General features: G+C 38.2%; 1 protein-coding gene across 1 annotated transcript; it reads left to right on the top strand.

Annotated features, from left to right (window-relative positions):
* Window positions 1-1,166: 1,166 nt before the first annotated feature.
* nfx1 (nuclear transcription factor, X-box binding 1) lies at window positions 1,167-15,057 on the top strand. The gene is made up of 24 exons (XM_046852484.1): window positions 1,167-1,396; window positions 3,314-4,240; window positions 4,490-4,651; window positions 4,756-4,833; window positions 4,931-5,036; window positions 5,212-5,283; window positions 5,361-5,500; window positions 5,954-6,053; window positions 6,190-6,407; window positions 7,210-7,307; window positions 7,397-7,427; window positions 7,535-7,617; window positions 7,694-7,802; window positions 7,911-8,030; window positions 9,000-9,079; window positions 9,293-9,523; window positions 9,726-9,799; window positions 10,614-10,712; window positions 10,815-10,856; window positions 10,987-11,082; window positions 13,123-13,189; window positions 13,276-13,421; window positions 14,212-14,316; window positions 14,905-15,057. The coding sequence occupies exons 1-24, from the start codon at window positions 1,375-1,377 to the stop codon at window positions 14,975-14,977; spliced, it is 3,279 nt and encodes a 1,092-aa protein (XP_046708440.1). The 5' UTR covers window positions 1,167-1,374; the 3' UTR covers window positions 14,978-15,057.
* Window positions 15,058-15,773: the final 716 nt, after the last annotated feature.

Raw genomic sequence — 15,773 nt, 5'->3', positions numbered from 1 at the left:
TGGCCTAGCGTTCGGTAAGGCAGCTGAAGCGCTGCATTATGGGATCTGTAGTTTGTGGGTTATCAGCGCTTCATATTACCGGGCCATTAATAACAATAATAATAGATCTATATAAAATTACCTTGCGGGCCGGATATAATTGTACATCGGGCCAGATGTGGCCCACGGGCCTTAAGTTTGACACATATGATCTATGACGATCGCGAATGTTGAGCTATTTTATGAGTTGCTCAGTAGCTCCTAGTTTTATAACCACAGATGATTGTAAAAGACTATAGAAAGATCATTACTCATAGTCTAACACTTCAGTGCTCATGTTAGTTCTCACTCTCCAGTGTTCTGTATTGTTTTAAGATTTATAAACACAGTCTTGATGTCACCCAAATGAGGATGGTTCCTCTCAAGGTTTCTTCCTCATAACATCTAAGGGAGTTTTTCCTTGCCACTGTCACCCATGGCTGCTCATCAGGGATAAACACACAGTATTCACCTTAACTGTTTAATTCTGTAAAGCTGCTTTGAGACAATGTCTGTTGTGAAAAGTGCTATAGAAATAAACTTGACTTGACTTGACTTGACTTGACTTAAGCAAGAGCCCTCGATCTGTCCTGATTGGTGGATTGCTACATGCTTGACCAGTTAAATTTTTATAAACACATAAATAAAAAAGGCACGAATGATATCGCAAAATGAGGATGACTGAAATGTAGTATTAAAGTCAAAGTCTAAATTAAAAGTCAAAGTTAAAATCTCCCAAATGGAAATACTTCAGTAAAGTACAGATACACGAAAAGGCTCCTTATGTACAGTATAGAATTACATTTACTTTGTTACTGTCCACCACTAATAGATTAGATGTAAATATGTAAAAATTGATATTGTAAAATTCAAGGTTCAAGGTTTTGATTTGTCAACACCACTATATGTGGAGACATACAGAGGAATCAAAATACCGTTTATCTTCTCTCTCTCAAGAGTTTACATTGTCAATGCAGTATAGAGAGTTTGTTAAGGCAGTCAGTGCATTATAGACATAGAAAATATAGAAATCATATTTAATAATGACAATCAAAACAAGGGCAGAAATAATAAAATAAACTTTGAACAGAATGATAAAGGGAATTATGGAACCCCTTTAGGAAGTTCCAAGAACTTTTGGAAAGAGTTCCTCGAGGTCTTCTCCTGGGGTGATGACGTAACGGCTGCGAGCTCCGTCGTCTTCTCTGATTGGTTGAACGCGCCTAGCGAATGACTTTTAGCCCTGTTTACTGTTAGCTAGCGACAGGCACTTCATTTGCGTTTGACAGCCGGTAGAGGAGACGCCGCAGAAATATTTAGAGAACAAATATCTTTGTTTTCTTTTCATGTATCCGAATGGCTGAAACCTCAGAGACAGGTAAATATCTAACTAATCCGTTAACTTTGTCCGCTATTTTCAGCATGCTAGTTTGTTGTGATGCTAACAGTGAGGCGCTTAGCTTGCTAATAGTGTATGTAGCTAGCAGGTTAACCGGCTACTCTGTCTGGCGGTGTGGGTCTCGCGTGTTAGCTGCTTACCCTCTGTCACACTAAACTAGCTCCCACACATAAACCGCTAAAATAAATTCAATTAGCTGGTTGGTTATTTAGTGTGTTAGCTAACTTATTCCCTGTCCGGCGTACAGCAGGGTTTGTGTTAGATCTGATGCTGATACACACTCAGTGTGAATCGGATGAATAAAAGTTTAATATTTGTATTAATGAGGTGGATATAATACATTCTGGCTTGTTATAGTGTGTAAAAGGAGCAGCCTGTTGTGTAAATTATTCAGGTTTTACCCTGACCAGTGTACTTTAGCCACAAGCAACAATCTAACTGATTAACCTTTAAGGGGAAGGTAGCTATAAAAAGGTAAAAGGTCCCGAGATGACGTCATATGATCATTTGCAGATTCATTCTGACGTATTGATCTTTTATGATCATGAACTGCTTACATTTATGAAAGTTGGAAGAATATCATTAAAACACTAACAAGTTAATCAGAACTGTAAAAAATATATATTTATTATATTATATATATATATATATATATATATATATATATATATATATATATATATAGAATATATGCATTAGGGCTGTGCTAAATTTTAATGACACTAATTTTATTAACATGCAATTAATGCAGCTTTCTGGTTGACCATTTTTATTAAGAAATCTAATTAAATATATGAGGTGAAATTAAAGCCTTTAACACAATACACGTTTATTCAAGATGTGCTTCATTTAACCAAAAAAACAACAAGCAATTATTTTCAATCACAAAACATTGGTTTTACTGATATGCCAAGTCCAAAATGTGCCCAAAATCCAGCAATTAAAACTGTCCGTGTGGAAACATAGCAAAGCTGCTGTTTGGTGTCTCGATGATTTACATAATTTAAAAAAACATAATTACATTTAAACGTTTAAAAGAACATTTTGTCCTCATGTTCTATGTTGAGTGTGGTTTCACTAATAATACACATACATTTGAATAAAGCATCTATATTTGTCCATGCCCATTTTGATTAGAGTATTAAAACTTTTTAATTATGAATTTAAGGAATATTTAGAACAGATGATGTGCAATTAAGTTGCGATTAATCCGAGTTAACTCATGACAATCATGTGATTAAATATTTTTTAGATAGATAGATATAATCAATATAATAGTGTATTGCATAATTTGATTTACTCTGTTTTATTTGTATATATTTATTTTTTTATAAAATATGAATTTAAATATAGTTTAACCAAGCAGGCATTTTATCTAAAATTGACTGAGACTTGAAACCAAGGTATTTTGTGTACCTTTACACCCCTAAAAAAAAACATATAAATATATATCCTTTGGTTGATGAGCCAATTTGAGATTTTTTTTTTATGTCTTCAGTATTGATGTACAATGTTAAACACTGAAGGAGAAGGTGTGTCTAAGAATTTAGACTAGTACTTTACATATTTTAAAATCATCTTTGGTCATGGATTCCCAAATCATTTAAATAATATTAGAATTTATGTCAAGAATGTAGACTTTTACTAATTTAAATATATACAGCTAAAAAGATCACTGAGGAACAAAGTGAATTAGTAGTGATTGAACAATAGCAGTCATTTTATGCTTCTTATGAACAGTGGTGATCATTGACTATTCAGTGTGAAACTGATAATCAGCAACATTTATATGGAAATATTGTTTAATGCTAGAATCTGTTATGAACCATTTGAATTGACAGTTAGTGAATTATATGATTGGCAACTATACTGATCATTATTCCCCATTGTTACCAGGCAAAGATAATCCTGATTATGCATCCACGAGGCCCAGCCAGTCAGCGTCCCGAAGGGGTCATCCACGGTCAGGCCACAATCGAAAGCGTGGAGGTCAAGGTAGAGCGCATGCAAGTTCAGGACATTTAAATCAAGCCACATATCCAGAAGAGCAGAATGATTTCTCTGACCATGCAGCTGCAGACACACCACACAACAACTCATCTACCAGATGTGAAACAAGGGGAGGGAGGGGAAGAGGGAGAGGAGGGAGGGGAGGTCGGGGTAATGGTGAGCGTTGGTTCCATGGTCCAAGATGGCCAAGAACTAAAGGTGATAATGGCTCCACAGTCCAGGATAATGGCGCATATGTTGGCCAGCAACCAATGACCTCACCTGCGTACAGATCCACGGAGGTGGAGGATCAGCAAAAAAACCCTGAAGAATCCTACATGGGCAAGTTCCAACATGAACCCAGAGAAACCTGGCCACCAATGCCCAGGAGAGGCAGAGATGCAAGAAAGCCATTACCCAGACATAAAGAGGGCAATCAGGACAATCCTGCAGCAGAGGTCGATTATATAGCCAGTGTAGTGCCCACTGAACTAGAACATGGGCACAGGAACAACAGAGGATTTAGAGCAGGAGGAGGAGGAGGAGAAAGACAAGGTTACCCAAGGAAGAAGGGGCCTGCCTCTCATGCTAGCAGCCAAGGGAACTGGAGAGAGAGAGATCCACCACAAGTGGATATGGACAAGGAGAAACCAAGAGAAGACAAGGCCAGAGGAAGCAAAGAGGAGCCTAACCGGAGAGGTGGAGCAAGTGGAAAAGACCAGTGGAGGAAACCCCAATTTCAAGAGCAAGGACAAAAGAGAGGAGGGCATACTGAGAGGAGGACTGGGCCAGTGAAACGTGTAGAGCCACCCAAGAACAAAGAGACCCAAACTGGTGAAGTTTAAATTTTTTTATTTTACACATTCTGAGCAATTATTTGTAGCTGTGGCAGTGGAATCTAGATTAAACTGTACTTGTCTAGGTGGGCTTATTCATATTTCCTGTATTGTTCCTTGTCATTTAATTTAGCTAAATACCAATCAATTCTCCTCTGTAAATCTTTCCTTTGTAGAACACTTGTGTGCAATTTTTTTTCTGCCATAACAATTATAATATCAGAATATTTGGTGTATGTGTATTCAGGGTGCCTCATTGAGCAATTGACTGAAGAGAAGTACGAGTGCATGGTGTGCTGTGATGTGATTCGTGTCATGGCTCCCGTTTGGAGCTGTCAGAGCTGCTTCCACGTCTTCCACCTGAACTGCATCAAGAAATGGGCTCGTTCCCCTGCCTCACAGGCAGACGGTACAGTATTCACATACAGGGGGGAAAAGCATCTTTAGCTATGATCGAATATTTGTCTACCACTGATAATAAACATGCTGTAAAATAAAATGTTTGTTTTACAGAGACTGGCAAAGGCTGGCGTTGTCCTGCTTGCCAAAATGTGGCGTTAAAATTTCCAACGTCTTACATCTGTTTCTGTGGTAGGAAGCGGCTTCTATAACCATCTTTATATTTTGGGTGTTTAAGCATCATTTTTAAGGAGTACCCATCGTTTCCTGTCGCTGTTTGACTTTTCAGGGAAGGTGACCAATCCGGAGTATCAGCACAGAGAGATTCCACACAGCTGTGGTGAAGTATGTGGGAAGAAGAGGAGTAGTGGAGACTGCAATCACCGCTGCAACATGTAACTTTTATGTTTACTTCCAGCAGATTATCCGATAATTTACTGAAGCCCACTTAAAGACATGAACTCAAATCAGTGCTGCATTAATAATTATCTACATGAAGCAAGAGTATAATATAGGGTTACTTGAAACTGTAATACTGCTGATGAGTAATCCGAGTTTCCTTCTGTGCAGTTTATGCCACCCAGGCCCTTGTCCACAGTGTCCAGCATTTACCACCAAATCTTGTGTTTGTGGAAGAATCAGGTAATACATGTCAAGCAATCTGTCACCGAACAATCATATACGTCGTACCTCCTCTGAGTGTTTTTCTGTGTGTGTAGTAAGCAAGTGCGCTGCAGTCAGACAGGAGCTTTGTGCTGTGACCAGGAATGTGGCGCTCAGTTAAACTGCAAGAAGCACCACTGTACACAGATTTGTCACCAGGGCCTTTGTCAGCCCTGCCAGCTCCAGGTCCAGCAGGGTAAGTGTACTCACTAGAAGAGCATTTCTGTGGGTATTTGTACTCATTCTTCCGAAGAGCTTTAGTGAGGTTGGGTTAAGAGACCTGGGGTGCAGCCAGTATTTGATCATTCTCAAGGTGTTCATTTGGGTCAGTGTAAGGGTTTGTGTAGACCACTTGAATTTTGCTACGCCTATTATAGAAAAACATGTGTTAAGGAAACGGCATCATGTTGCTGGGATATGAGTTTTTGCTGCAGCATACAGTTCTGCACAATAGTAGTCTTACAACTTTGTGGCTTTGTGTCTTAGGGATTTTATAATTAGGTGTCTACAAACCTCTTTTTCCACATTTTTTTTAATTATGAAACAAACCACTGAATCTTTAATTCATTTCTAAAACTAGCACCAGCATTTGTGTGTCATAGTTCATGTGCTGCTGGAGCCATTTTTGTTTTCTCTGTGTGTTATGTAGTGTGTTACTGCGGGGCGATGCAAAGGGAGGAGGCATGTGGTACCGATTCGGCTAGCTTCGACGGATTTGGATATTTCTCCTGCAACAAGCCATGTGGCAAGTCAGTTTCCATTTTTGTTAATGTGCTCCTCTTTTGCTTTTAATATATACAATTAAAGATCTGTGAGAAGATAAAGTGTATTTTGAAAGTAGCTGTTTTGAGGAAAAAAATAATTTAAAGATCACCTTTTCTCCAGGATTCTGGAATGCCAAGCCCACCACTGCCAGCAGGTGTGCCACCCAGGCAGGTGCCAGCCATGTCCTCGCTTGCCCATTCTGGTGTGTCGCTGCCCCTGTGGACAGACAGCCATAGCTAAACTCCTGGAGCTGGGCTATCCAGAGAGACGGTGTTGCACTGACCCTATTCCATCTTGTGGAAAGATGTGCAGCAAGCCCCTGCCTTGCGGTGACGTAGGTAGGTAGGGGGTGTGTGTGTGTGTAGGTGTGTGTGTGTGTGTGTGTGTAGGTGTGGTCTCCACCTCACACTTTGAATGCATTTTTTATTATTAAACTTGCCAGGGGTATAAAAATTGAAAAAAAATAGTTAGCTAGGAAGTGGCTATAAAAAACCTTTAGGATCTTTAATGGATTCTTTAGCGTTTTATGTATTTAAGATGATATTTAGTTTCTCTTTCAAAAGAATTTTTCTTAATTTTCCACATATGGAGGGAGTAAAGGAATAAAAGGTGGAAGGAATGAAGACATTTGTTAAAGTATTCTGAAATAAGTAGAACAGTTAAGTAGATTCAATCTTTTAGAAAATTAAACATTAAATGTAAAACAAATGGAGTCTAACAAATGTAAACTAATTTTATTTTTCCATTTATTTAATTGTATTTAATGAATTTAATAAAATCAAATAAAATTCACAAATGTTACTAATAATAATAATAAACTGCTTTAATAAAAAGCAGGTTGTGTTTTGCATCTCTTCCCCCAACTATAAATCATATTTTCAGATCATTGTAATTCTTAGTAGTATTTAATGAGATTATATATAAAACGAGTTTAAAACATGATTATCCAGTGCAGAATATTAGTTTCTAATGACGAGTATTGTACCCATTCTGCTTAAAGTGCTATACAAGAGAAATATCGTATCGACGAGATGCTGGATACAACGGTCATTGTTCTCATTTAATAGTTTTCAATTGTAGTTGGAAATTCTTTTTTATTTTATTTTCTTCCTTGTCTCCTTTTAACCCGAACCCTTACAGACACTATTCATCTGTGTGATAAACTTTGCCATGAAGACAAATGTGGTCCGTGTGCTCTCACCTCCACCATTAAGTGCAAATGTGGCATTAAAACCAAGGTTAGTCTTTCAGCTAATGCCTAAATGCATTTTAATGTACTTACTAGAGCTGGAAATACTATAATTCTGCCATATTTTCCCTTTTGCAGGAGGTACCATGTGCTTTGATCCATAGTGAAGGTGAGGAATGGATGTGTTTCTGGTATAATCATCTGAATTGCAGTCAGTCTATAAAATGAACATTTAGTCATTTTACTCAATGATCCTAAAATATGAATGTTTCCTAGACGAGTTGCTGTTTACCTGTGAGAGACGTTGCAACAAGAAGCGCTCGTGTGGCAGACACAAGTGTGGAGAGATATGCTGTGTGGTAGGTAACTTCTAAATCAGTTCAATTTGACAACATTTAACAGCAGCAGATTCATTCTTTTTTTTTTTCAATTTAGGACACTGAGCATAAATGCACAATTATCTGTGGCTACAAGCTCAATTGTGGCCTCCACCGGTGTCAGGAGGTGTGTCACAGAGGAAACTGCCAGCCCTGCTGGCAAACCAGTGAGTCCTTACTGATACACATTCTATAAGCAATTTCCTCCCTGTTCAAACATGAAGCTATTTTGGGTACAAGAAAAGGCAGCCATGATATTTGCTTACTTTGTATAGGTTTTGATGAGCTGGCCTGCTACTGTGGTGAAACTGTGATGTTCCCACCCATCCCCTGTGGTACCAAACCTCCAGAGTGCAAAAACCCCTGCACACGCCAGCATGACTGTGATCACCCAGGTACCCTTGTCACACTGACTGCTGTTCAGTGATCAAACATTATTGGAGGGCTCACTCATTCAGTCTTTTGTTTTGCTGAATGTATTATTTAAAGATGAAGGAAATGCACTATATGGACAAGTATTAAGACACCTGACCTTTCCTGCAATATTTGGTTCTTCTCCAAACTGTTACCACAAAGCCAGAGGCACACAATTGTATAGGATGTGTTTGGATGCGGTATAATAAAATTTTGCGCTTACTTGAACCAGTTTTAGCATGTGATGCACAAAGCGAACTCCATTAAGATATAGTTTACATGGTTTGAAGAGGAAAATCTTAAGTGGCCTGCTATAGAGCTCTGATCTCATCCCTAAACACCTTTGGGATTAATTAAAACACTGCACCCCAGGCCTCCTCACCTACATCAGTACCGGACTTTACATACACCCTTGTGGCTGAGGAACACAAATGTCCACAAGCACATTACAAAATCTAAATAAACATCATCTCAGAAGAGTGAAGGGACTTTATAAGATCAAATTGGGACTAAATTTGAAATGTGATGCTCAAAAAGTACTAATGACCAGGTGTCTGCAATATATTCTTAAAGAGTAAGCTTTTCTTGATTTACCTTTTTTCCATTGATGTTTTGTGTCCTGGTCAAAACAAAACATAGAAATCAGCAACTCTTAGGCAAAAAATGTAAAGTACCTACACAATACAGTTATGCTGATTTATGGAAAGGGCTCAAATACTGAATTTCCTTAGACAAAAAAATGTTATGTTGTTCAAGAACGACCGTGTTAGCATGAATTGTAGGATTTTGTAATCCGGTCTTTTGAGTATTCTATCAAGGTGAAGAGGATTTTGAGCAGAGTATACAGATGAGCACTGGAAAGACCTTACATAGGAGAATTGAGAACAAATGTCTATTCTTTTCTTTTGCCACCTGATTGTACATGTATTTAATTAAATTCTTTTTTACAGTTATGCACTCCTGTCACAGCGAGGAGAAATGCCCTCCCTGTACCTACCTCACCAAGAAGTGGTGCATGGGCAACCACGAGGTAGCACAGAATTCTAATTATGCATGCTTAAATGACAAAGCAGTTCAATGCACAATACAGCCAGCTCCAAGATGTCTGTTCAAGACACAATACAATACTTTTAGTCTCATCACTATGACTAGCATTTTTAAATGCTCTATAGTGGCAAAGCAAAAAGAAGACATCAGTCATTATTCTTTCCCTCTTTTTTCTGCTCTGTTGTTTCCTCTCCAGCAAAGAAGTAATATCCCATGTCACCTCCAGGAGATCTCATGTGGTCTGGTCTGTAATAAATTGTTGTCCTGTGGCTTTCACCACTGCAAAAGAATATGCCATCGTGGAGAGTGCCAAACTGAAGGAGACTGTAAGCAGCCTTGCCCACACCCTAGATCCGAGTGTGGGCACCCCTGTAACGCTCCATGCCACCCTGGCACCCCCTGCCCCCACTCTACCTGCACTGCCAGGGTATTAACCTCTTTCCACGTTATCTTTTATGTTGGATCATTAATAATGTGTTTTTGGTAACGATCAAAGTAGAAGGCTCAAATGAGTAAAAAATAAAAAGAATCGACCTTTACACATTTTTTTTTTTTCTGATCACTAATTTGCACTAAAATGCACTCTTAATAATCACAGTAGTCACACTATAGTCTGTTTTGTCCTCTAGGTGGCAATGCAGTGCGAATGTGGACGCAGGAAGGAGACTATACCCTGTACTGAGGCAGCCTGCTCCTCTCAGAGGTCAGGATTTCAGCGTATACAGAGTTTACTCTGTACTTTAAAGTCTTATTATAGTACAATAAGATATTCATGGTAAATTTTACAATCCCACCTACAATTACATTACTTACCTACGTATGCCCTACATTACCCACAATTAAAACTGTATATGATTTTATGTTTTATCCTAATGTTTTTGTAAAATGAACTGAATCCTAATGGGCAATTCACATACAAATACTATTTGATATTATTATTATTAGGAATATTAATGAGCAATAAAATTTCTTATTTTGTTTTTTTAACACATCTGTACAAGAGAACTGAAGAGCAAGAGAAAACTGATTTATTTAGATATTCTGCTTTACACAAGCTCCAAAAGGGAAGAAAAAGAAATCAATTTCACACTTGCTTCCTTGCTGTGTCTTAGAGCGAGCATCAAATATTAATTCTGCAAGAAACAAAGTGAAATTGCATATGGTGCTTGATTGAAGTGGCACAGTCATCAAACCAGAGCGATGTAAACCTTTCTTTATAACAATGTAACAGCAGTAGTGTTGCACTGTGAAGCTTGTATACAGTAGCTGAACATTTTTTTTTTTTGATGAAAAAAAACTACAGAAGAAACTTTTTTTTTTCTTCATATATATATATATATATATATATATATATATATATATATATATATATATATATATATATATATATATATATATATATATATATATATTTTTGGTTTTTGTTTTTGTTTTTTGTTTTTTACTGCAACCAGCTACTCTTGCTACTTTCTAGTCAGTGATGCATCCAATGCATTCATGATTCATCTTTTTTTCAGATATGCAGCTATTGCCATGGCGAGTAAGTTGTCAGATATGCAGTTAGGAGAGTCTGTGAACATTGCCCAGCTTACCAAGAAGAACCAGAAACAGGCCAGGTGATCTTTGACTACCTGTTTTTTTTTTCTTTTCTCCCGACCTTCATTTGCAGTATCACAACATTCCATCTAACTAATATTTCTGATTTCCGTGTTTTAAAGACTAGAATGTGATCAGGAGTGCGCTACCCTGGAAAGAAATCGGTGAGCCTTCTTTTGTCACACGAGTATTAATGTCCTTTATGCCATAATTTCTCCTGCACGGTAGAAGTCCTGTGTCTACATCTGGTCGAATGTTCTCCTGAGGATGATATTTTATGTTGTTTCCTAACAGACGACTTGCGGAGGCACTCCAGGTCGATCCAACAGTCGATCCATTCAATAAATCCTCCACGTGCAAATACAGCGATTCTCTCAAAGATGATGCCAGGTTTGATTCCCCTCACATCTTTATCTAGAGATTGATTTGGATTCTATACACATTCAGCGGAAGTCTGGTGAATAACCCAGCCATTAGGGTTGCACAAGGAAGTGCACTCTTATTGCCGGTCCCAAGCCCGGAAAAATGGGGAGGGTTGCGTTAGGAAGGGCATCCAGCGTAAAACCAAATGTTCAGGAACAAGAGTTTCATAGCGGATTGGTCAAGGCCCGGTTTACCACCGACCGCCACAGGTATTGTAAGCCAACAGGGTACTGGTGGAAATCGGGCTACTGTTGGCCAAAGGAGCAAGAAGGAGAGGAGACGTCTACAGAGACAGCAGGAAAAAGAGAAGTGTATGAGTTTAGAATGGGCACATTAAACGTTGGTATTCTGACTGGTAAAGGGGGAGAGGTATATGAAAAATGAGATTAAGAAAGGTTGACGTGTGTTCAGAAGACCAAGAGGAAAGGGAGTAAGGAGCATTGGAAGTGGGAGAGTGAAGAATAACATAGAAAAAAAAAAATGGTGGAAACTGAATGAGGAAGAGTGTAGTGTGAGATTTAGGGAAGAGGTCAGACAGGGGCTCAGTGGTGGTGAAGAGGTGCTGGATGATTGGGCAACTACTGCAGAAGTGATGAGGGAGACAGCTAGAAATGTACTTGTGACATATGGAAATGGAAGACAAAGAGATGTGGTGGTGGGATTTGGTTTGGCAAAAGGGTGTGGCGAAAGCCAAGGAAAAGGCAAATGAGGAGCTGTATGAGAACTTGGACACTAAGGAAGGAGAAAAGGATTTATACCAATTGGCCAGGCAGAGGGACTGAGCTGGGAAGGATGTGCTGCAAGTTAGAGCAATAAAGGATGGAGATGGAAATGTGTTGACTAGTGAGGAGAGTGTGTTGAGAAGGTGGAGGGAGTATTTTGAGCAGCTGATGAACGAGGAAAATGAGAGAGAGAGAAGGTTGGATGGTGTGGAGGTGGTGAAGCAGGAAGTGGATAGGATTAGTAAGGAGGAAGTGAGAGCAGTGATTAAGAGGATGAAGAGTGGAAAGTCGGTTGGACCAGATGACATACCGGTAGAAGCATGGAGATGTTTAGGAGAGATGCAGTGGAGTTTTTAACCAGTTTGTTTAATAAGATTCTGGAAGGTGAGAGGATGCCTGAGAAATGGAGAAGGAGTGTGCTGGTACTGATCTTTAAGAATAAGGGAGATGTGCAGACCTGCAGTAACTACAGGGGAATAAAGTTGATCAGTCACATCATGAAGTTATGGGAAAGAGTAGTGGAAGCCAGGCTGAGAGAAGCAAAGTGCAAAGTATTGGAGAGTGTGTTAGAGAAGTGAAGAAAAGAGTGCAGGCAGGGTGGAGTGGGTGGAGAAGAGTGGCAGGAGTGATTTGTGATAGAAGAGTATCTGTGAGAGTGAAAGAGACCGTTTTAGGAATGTAGTGAGACCTGTGATGTTGTATGGATTAGAGACAGTGGCATTGAGTAAAAGACAGGAGGTGGAGCTGGAGGTAGCAGAGCTGAAGATGTTGAGGTTTTCGTTGGGAGTGACGACGATGGACAGGATTAAAAAGGAGTTTATTAGAGGGACAGTGCATGTAGGACGTTTTGGAGACGAGGTGAGGGAGGTGAGATTGAGATGGTTTGGACATGTGCAGAGGAGGGACATGGGGTATATTGGTAGAAGAATGCTGAGGATGGAGCCGGCAGAAAGGAGAAAAGAGGAAGACCAAGGAGGAGGTTCATGGATGTAGTAGAGGGAAGACATGCAGGTGGTTTGTTGGAAAAAGACAAATGTAGAGGAGTAATATGGAGACTGATGATCCGCTGTGGCGACCCCTAACGGGAGCAGCCGAAAGAAGAAGAAGGAAGTCTGGTTAATGGAAAAAAAAACAATCTGATTGTGTAAACACGCTGTATATATAATGTACACATGCTTGCTATCTACTTAAATAGGAACACCGATACAAAGATTTCATCAGTTCATCGGTCTTTTATCATTTTAATGCCAAATATATTTTTTTTATGGTTGCTCTTCTTATGTAGAAGGGACTTCAAGTTTGTCAGTGAGGTGGAAGAGGAAATCAGGAATCTGGTGGAACTAGCAAACAAGGTAACAGTGCTTTTCACTGAGACTTGCATTAAAGTCTTAAAGCTTTTATTTCAGGTCTTGTTGTTGGTTGGTTTATTGCTTTTCAGGGTAAACAGCCAAAGAGGAGTCACAGTTTCCCACCCATGAAGCGAGATCAGCGGAGAATTGTTCACGAGCTGGCCGAGGTGTATGGATTAGAGAGCGTCAGCTATGATGGCGAGCCCAAACGCAATGTTGTTATCACAGCTTTCAGGTCTGAAAATTATTTGCTGTTTTGGAAAACCAGTTCCCTTTTACGGTTTTGTGTGTTTTCACTTGAATTCACATTTTTTTTTTTTACCTTTTTCAGTAATGTGAAACAGCTTATTAATAATCAGCATCTTTATTATCCAGATTTACCAGTGTTAGATTCAGGGTCAGAGAACTGTAAGGAAAACTGTAGAAAGCTGTAGCTTTAATATTAATTGTCTATTATGTATTTAATGTTATTATTTAGAAATTACTATAATATTAAAAGCATATTAACATATGCATATTATAGACACATTTAGCAGATTTTGTGACTTACACGATTATCTAAAGTCGATTGAAAATACTGATTTCATGATTTTTGATTCTCAGAATAGTCTGAACAAAATTGAAATGAAGAAATTATGAATGTACAGTCTTGTGTATTATTTCTGAATCTTAAACAATGGGCATTTTGTCTGTAAAAATCCTAGAAGAATGCATACAATCTTTTTTTACTAAAAGTTTAAACATTTAAAATTGTATCAAATAAATTTGGCATCATTGTGATTTTGTTTTAACTCTGAGTTGTGCAGGTTGAGACCTCTGGTGGCCAATCAGAGCATTGCATTAAATAGATTATCGATTTCTCATATACAGTGTATTTGGCAGATTAACGGTCCATCTTCTAACGACGTACCACTGCATCCCAAAGCACAGCAATTCATTTTATAGATTCTTCTGATGGAAATATGATTGTGGATTCAGACATGTTTGTAACAGTTTTTGCTCTGTTTTTATTGAAATGTGTGCAGGGGGAAATCTGCATGCCCTACCTCCACTCTGACTGCTCTAATCGAGAGAGAGACTGCGACCCGGGCCCCACCACCCATTGCCCATATCAAACAATACAGCAGCAAGTATGTGGATATATACACACACACGCACGCACGCACGCACACACACACACACACACACACATACACAATTGCTATGTGCTGAGTTTTAGATTTCAAAACTGGGAGAAGATAAATGTATTAGCTCTTATTAGACATCATTGAAATAATCGCTGGAATATTACAGGTTTTTGCGATGCACAAATAAAACCAAGACAAATCATGACTAATCAATTTTCCACTTTTGATGTGATCTTGCAACCAATTAAATGTAAATTATTGAATTTTTTATATATATATATATATATATATAATATTTTTTTTTTTTTTTTAATTTACAACTCTATTTTTGGGTAAGATTTTTGCTCTTAAATGTCTTTATTCTTCAATTATTTAATTGATATTATAAAGGGTGTACACACTTAAGTAAGCAGGTTAGTGCATGTTTGTTTCTTCTAAAATGTTTGTTTTATTCCATTTTTTTTGCTGTTATGGATCACATTTAAAGGTGCAAAATGCAAATGAAATTTGTAAAGCTGGAATTTTCTTATGTTTTTAATTTATTTATATTTTTCTTCTTTGTTTACTATTTTTTTTTTTTTTTCTCCCCAGGGCTGACAGTAGAAATGCTTGGCGGAGGAACTCTAGAGAGGAGGCTATTGATTACTTTGACGTTCAGGATTGATTAAAACTGTGATGCATCCACACTAATGGTCACTGTTCAGTTCACTGTAACCACATCAAATAAAACTGGGCACATGTTGATTCTGCCTCTTTTTAATTACATTTTTAGGGTGTTTTTTTTTTTTTTTTAAAGTCTGTAGACACGACACTAGTACACTTTGCTCAGCAACCACTGTTTTCTCATTAAGGTTTCCAGAATAAGTTTTAATGTAAAGCTTGCAATTTAATTTGCTGTTTCAATGTTGGTTGCAAGTCTGACTGATTTCAGAGAAAGTCAGACCACCTCATGCGTCTCTACTAGCCCTCCAGCTGATATTCCAACACTAGGCACACCTAGATTTATAGAGAATATACAGACAAAAATGACCCAAATGATAAAAAAATCTCTATATATTTGGAAATATATTTTAGCAAATTATAATTTTTTTTAATTTTGTATATTTGGAAATAAATTTCAAAATATATTAGAAAATATTTTTTTTAGCGTTTGGGTCGTTTTTATCATCTAATGTCCTTCACAGACTCTTTAACATTGTTAAGCTGATCTCACTCATTTGGTTTTGCTGAAACATACAACTGTGCATCGTCAGCATAGCAATGGAATACAATGTTTATGTATAATTTCACCCAGATGCAGCATATATAAAGAAAAAAGCAGTGGGCCTAAGACAGATCCTTGCAGAACCCCAAAAGAGAGCTGTTCCCTTTATTCCAACACAAGTAAGGAGACACAGCCCTGATCAGAGGCCAATAGCAGGTCATTTACCACTTCAATAGACTGAACCGAAGCAGGGAAG

The sequence above is a fragment of the Silurus meridionalis genome, chromosome 6 (genome assembly GCF_014805685.1).
Source record: "Silurus meridionalis isolate SWU-2019-XX chromosome 6, ASM1480568v1, whole genome shotgun sequence".
Classification (NCBI taxonomy): domain Eukaryota; kingdom Metazoa; phylum Chordata; class Actinopteri; order Siluriformes; family Siluridae; genus Silurus; species Silurus meridionalis.
Note: the sequence above shows the minus strand (reverse complement) of the source record. Positions and strands in the feature narration are given on the sequence as shown.